The sequence below is a fragment of the Loa loa genome, assembly GCF_000183805.2.
Source record: "Loa loa unplaced genomic scaffold supercont3.2, whole genome shotgun sequence".
Classification (NCBI taxonomy): domain Eukaryota; kingdom Metazoa; phylum Nematoda; class Chromadorea; order Rhabditida; family Onchocercidae; genus Loa; species Loa loa.
The window spans coordinates 140,303-146,056 of NW_018108182.1; the positions used below are offsets into that span (position 1 = coordinate 140,303).

The 5,754-nt window shown below is 33.5% G+C and overlaps 1 protein-coding gene across 1 annotated transcript in view; it reads left to right on the plus strand.

The window, feature by feature from the left end:
* The window catches only part of LOAG_12054 (UBX domain-containing protein), a 5,882-nt gene extending 1,441 nt beyond the window's left edge, over positions 1-4,441 (plus strand). Inside the window, exons 2-11 of the mRNA XM_020448470.1 lie at positions 501-590; positions 862-962; positions 1,167-1,321; positions 1,585-1,718; positions 1,934-2,114; positions 2,378-2,451; positions 2,791-2,894; positions 2,973-3,144; positions 3,642-3,779; positions 4,160-4,441. Coding sequence (XP_020301389.1) covers positions 501-590; positions 862-962; positions 1,167-1,321; positions 1,585-1,718; positions 1,934-2,114; positions 2,378-2,451; positions 2,791-2,894; positions 2,973-3,144; positions 3,642-3,779; positions 4,160-4,363 — 1,353 coding nt within the window. The 3' untranslated portion in view covers positions 4,364-4,441. The remainder of the gene's footprint in view (positions 1-500; positions 591-861; positions 963-1,166; positions 1,322-1,584; positions 1,719-1,933; positions 2,115-2,377; positions 2,452-2,790; positions 2,895-2,972; positions 3,145-3,641; positions 3,780-4,159) is intronic.
* Positions 4,442-5,754: the final 1,313 nt, after the last annotated feature.

A 5,754-nucleotide genomic window follows, 5' to 3' on the forward strand; every position in this document is an offset into this window, starting at 1 on the left:
CTAGAATGATCTTATACATCTATGAAATGAATTTTGGAGTGACAGATCGGGAATAGCTGCACTGCATTGCATTTCGCTGTATCTCCATCGGCACTTCTGGTCGTTTCATTAAATTGGCAGTTCTGGAATTGCATTTCATGAAATTGATAGCAGTTTTAGAGTACCGCATCTTTTTTGGTGAAGTTTAGGCTTGGAGAAATGGGTTGAAAATTGCTTTGGTTTATTTCACGTTTTTTATTTGTGTTTCAAGTTAAATTTGTCACTTAGGCTATTTCAACATTTAGCATGTCCTTTTTGATATATCCGTAAAGCGGAAGGCAGGTTATTCTGATTTAGATGTAGAGGAGCTTGAGAGGTTATGTTTGTTTAGATGTGAAAAAGTAAGTAATGTTGATATAGATGCCACTTACAGGGTTTTTATAATAATAGTTGGCTATAAAAATCATGATATAAAAAGAAATACTAAATATCATATGGTATAAGGTTGATATTTGCTATAGGAGGTGTGCGCAGTAGGCGACAAGTTAGCAAAAGATTTCTTGGTTTACAATCATTGGAATTTGGAAGCTGCAGTCCAGCATTTCTTTCATGTGAGTTCAGATATCATCGAAACCTCATTTTCGTTTACTATCAAGATGGGAAATTCCTTTTCAAGTTGCTTTAGTTCTTTCATTTGACTCCAAATTCATTAAAGAGGAATTTCACGCTTTTTTTTTGGGTCAATGTATAAAACAGATTTGTTCGAATAATAAATTAATTCAAGAAGTTTATTTTGATTCAAGAAGTTTATTTTCTTCGTATTATTACACTAGTGTTATGTTTGTTTACCTTCCATACTGTGCGACCCAAATTCGTTTCCAGACTGGTGGACAATTAGAAGAGGAAGAAGAACAAAATGCATCAAATGCGGCGAACGAGTTGAGACATAGACATGTACAAGTAAATGAACCGTCAACTTCACAGTAATTCCTCTTTTTTCGAGCTCTTAGATGAATGATATCCATTTCACGAACCAGTCATGCTAAATTGAATGATAATATTTCGAATGAACTAGTCGCATTAAACTGTCGAATCCCCTCAAATAAAAAAATACTGTTCTTTTTTAAAACTATTACATGTATACAAGAAAGCGGAAAGCGATCATGAATAGTTTCTTCTACTTTTAGAATTGCAAATCAACACCCACCTTTGCCTCTTGCAAAAGTGCCGTTGAGAAGACGTTCCCCAGCTCCACAAACTTGGTTTGAATGGGCTGTTACGCTCGTCAAACTTCCATTCTTCATTGCTTATCAAAGCTTATTCGAGCTTGTCAGTTTCCTGTGTATGTTATCGAAAGATTTCCTTCATTTTGCAGCAGTTAAAATGGTTTTCTTTACTTAGAAAAATAAGTTGAGAAAAAGTTTACTTAGAAAAATAAGTTGAAAAATGATGTTAACAAAAAAAATTTTAGCATGATAGCTTCAAGCATTAGCTTTTTCTTGATTTTATAATATGTCTTTCTTCGCGAGCAGACGTTCCAAAGTCCATGCTATTCAATTATTCAGTAATAGGAGAAGAGACAAATAATTTCTTATTCCAATTAAGGGTCACTGTTTCGAGCACCGCCATTGGCAGTTGCTGATTCGAGAGGGGATGTACGACACTTTATTGACGAATTTAATGCTCGTTTTGGCGATTCTAATAATGGGATTCGCTTCTTCACTGGATCATATGATGATGTCAGTTATTATTAGTAAAGGGTCAGAAACGTTCTTTAGTTCCGCTTAGTGATGGTAGAATTTTTAAACATTCTTAATTTAACTGTTAGAGAAAATATAACGTGTGTATTAAGTAATTCACTCATCCTTTTCTACAAAGGGGTTTCAAAATTGCAGGGCTTTTCATCTTCAGCACTTGGAAAAAAACCCAACTAATATTTGCCACTTCTTTTCAGGCCATAAACGAGTGCAAAAATTCATTACGTTTCATGATTGTTTATTTACACAATCCGTCACATGAATCTTGTGAACGTTTCGTCCGTGAGACATTACTTAGTTATCAAATGAAACACTTTCTGGATCGGAATGAAATTCTGCTGTGGGGTGTATCAGTACGTAGTCAAGAAGGTTACAAAGGTGATATGAAACGATTTTCTATTGTTATAAAAAGTATTGTTCGAAAGTACTGACATAGTGATTATCAAGTTTTCTCTGGGTTGGTACTTGATAGGTCTTATTTTCAATAATTTGCGCATTCACGCGTCTTCAGTTTATACCAGCATGGTTTTAACAGTTGTTAAGGCAAGATTTTTTACTCCATCATCTTCGTCAGTGTCACTTCGATGATATTTCATCGCTTACATTTTTTCCCATTATTCGCATCAATTTTAATTTTGCAGTGTCAATGGCTCTTCGGGAAAACACTTATCCATTTCTTGGGTTACTTTGTATGCGTGAGACACGAATGGTTGTGGTAAGTTCAAAAAGTCTTTGAAACAGTTATGAAGATGACCTTACTTGTCTCCTAGCATTTTGTATATAGAAAATGACTTGTCTCCGAGCATTTTGTATAAAATGCTTTTATGGTAGGCACAAACGATTCAAGTAATATATGTCTACTTATGTCGTTTGGATAAATATCTGTTTGTAATTCCACTCGTTTATTCTTTAATCGCAACAGCTTCAGTTTAGTCGTACAGACCTGTGCTTGCAATTAGATTCACGCCTGTATTGTTTGAGTCATGACAGGAAATTATTCAAAAATAAATTTTGTTCAGAAATTTTTTAAATTTTCGATTTGTTACTATCATAGGTATTGCGATTAGAAGGCGAATATGAGCTTGAGCCGATGCTTTTCACAATTCAAACGGCGATTGATGAAAACCGCAGCTATTTGGATGCTATAAGGAATGAAAGGTACAACACATCGATTTGTCATGAATTTTTCCTTGGTAAATTTCCAAAGGCAAAGCATTTCATGTTCATCATTACTAGACATCAACGTGAGGTGAACAATCGCATTCTACGTGAGCAGGAATCAGATTATCAGCGTAGTTTGACAGCTGATCGAGCACGTCTAAATGAGAGGAAACGAGCTGAGAGTGAGCGAAAAATGGCTGAAATGAAGAAAGCAGAAGAGAAAAAGAAAAAACAAGAAAAGAAAGAAGTGATTTTATTTTGTTTCCAATACATTATTGACTGTAGAGTCTTTATAACAAAGATAATTTTCACATAGTTGACGCTTGACATAGAATCCAGTATGAAAGAAAGCTTCATAGATAAGAAATGGCTGAGGACGATTACTCCATTGGCTTTTCGGTATCGGATTTGATTCATAATTGGTCATACATTTCTCTGAAACGGAGAGAGAAGGTTATGAAACGGTGGTTGCTATTCTAACAATATGTGTTGGAAGTAATCGCACGAATGACTAGTTGCTAGGAAAACTATTTAGTGTAGAAATCTTCGATTTTCAGAAAAAGCTGTTATTGAGTATGATATAAATAGAAATAAAAGTGCCAGCAAAAGTAATTTTGCTATTGCTAGTAATTTTTTGGTCTAGCTTAGTATTTAATGCTGTGCGGATGTTAGATTATAACTTAATTTTAAATATTAATTTTATCGTAGTAATTATTCGTAAGTTTTATGCGTTTCATCATTCAGAAATTAGATGCTATAAGAGTGAAATTGGCAAGTGAATTACCACCGGAGTCACAGGAACCTAACTGTATTCGAGTAAGTGTACGATTCCCTAATGGCGAACGGTTTGAAAGGAGGTTTGATGTTACAAATAGTCTGGAGGTTAACTTTTTTGCATTCTTCCTTCATACTCCTTTTGGCTCGTTGATGTACTACTGCATAAATTATATGAATACGCAATAATTTTAATGTTATTTGATTGGTGGGGATAGATGTATAATGATTAATTCGTTTATCATCCATCTGATAATGGTAATATATGCTAATTAAGTCGGCTACCATTTTGAAACATATCAGTCATTCATCATTTAAAATTAATAAAAAGTAAATTATATCATTGATTTTCTTCACTGAAGAGTTAAGCCATGATTTGTGTTTTCGGCAGGGACTGATATTTATTTACTTCTGAATTACATTTTTAACCCCTGCATGTTTTTAAATTTTTCAGTTTTGTTTTATTTTACAGTATATTTTACTTGTAGTTGTTATTTAACGCGACCTTGGCTCATGAGAATTGTCCACCGAATCTTACGCTGTTATCAAGTTATCCCAGAAAGCAACTCAATTGTGCACCCGAATGGTATCGTGAATTTGGAACAGTGCAGGATCCAACTAATATCCCGACCTTTCAAGATTGCGGTTTCGAAAAGTCAGTAGTTGTTTTAGTACAAGATAATGACGCATAGGCGCTTTTATTGGAATTTCATTCACCTCAACTTTTTTTCATTTAAATAATGGTTTCTCGTTGTTTAAATTACCCAAGGTTTTTTTAAAATTGTGGACGTGAAAAAAAGTGCGCAAAAATACTTCTTTAAAAAATATCTAAAAAGAATGGAATTTAAATTACATGTGATTACTTTATAAAATATTGTGTTCTAACTGATGATCGATTTTGATAAGGTTTTTTGACCGGTATTAAACATAGTTCAAAAATATGTCAAATATGCCTTTAAGTTGATGAACTATAGTAGTATCGATGAAGTTTCTTGTATTTTTGCATCTGTTGTGGATGGTATGCAGTTCGAGTCTTTGTTTCTGAAGTGGATTTCTATAACTCTGACTGATGTTGATTAGGGTAATTATTACCGGCGTTGTACTGAGTGGATTTTTTACGTATTGTGATCCATTATTTTCGACTTTTTTATTGTTATGTAGTTCTGTTGCTCTATTAAAACTCTTCGCCCGTTTTGGCTTGTAACTTTTTTTGTGGATTGGACATTGGTTTTTTATACTCTCCATTTCTCAAGAAATTGATTTTTTTTTCCATCCTCATGGATAGAAATATCATTATGTTTCGAGTTACCTGAGAAGAGAAAGAAAAAAGAACTGTGGTTTTTTTTATTTAATCAGAAAAACTAGATAGTCGCTCCATATTTCAGTTGGAAATTGAATATCCGAACCTCAAAACAACTGTTGACCCTACCCTGTCCTTTACTTCACAAGTATTGCTAAGATTCGCATTTTCCATGGTAATCAATCAACAGAAGTCTTATTTACCAAGGAAATGTGTATTCGATAAAATGAAACGAAACTTTTTTTTTGAAAGAAAAAGAAAACCGAACTATGCGTGGATGAATTGGCTATTATGTCGTGATACAACACAGGATGAAATGTGAGCTTTACACAAATCCGAAGACATTGTTACCCATAAAAAAACATATTCCCTAGTTATGATGGTATTGTTTCCTTAAGTTCATTAAGTTGTAGGGATGACTTTTAAAGGTCAGTGGCTTATTAGTAGTAAACGGTTTATGAAAGCTGACTTCAGAATAAGGAAGTGCGAGAACTTCGAAAGTGCTTTCACAAGGTGACGATTGGAATATTTTCGGATTCTCCGGTGATTTTTAAAGTCCACAGCATAAATTTATACCAATCAAAAATCTATGATTAGTTCAAGCTGTTTCTCAACTCGTAAAGGTACTTGAAATATTAGTTTGGAAGATTTAAGCAAATTGTTTTCATCTAAAGATTTTTATTCTTGTCTTATATCGGATAGTTTTCAAGTTGGAAAAAAAGAACAAGCTCCTCAACTTATATATATATATATATATATATATATATATATATTCTACGTCTT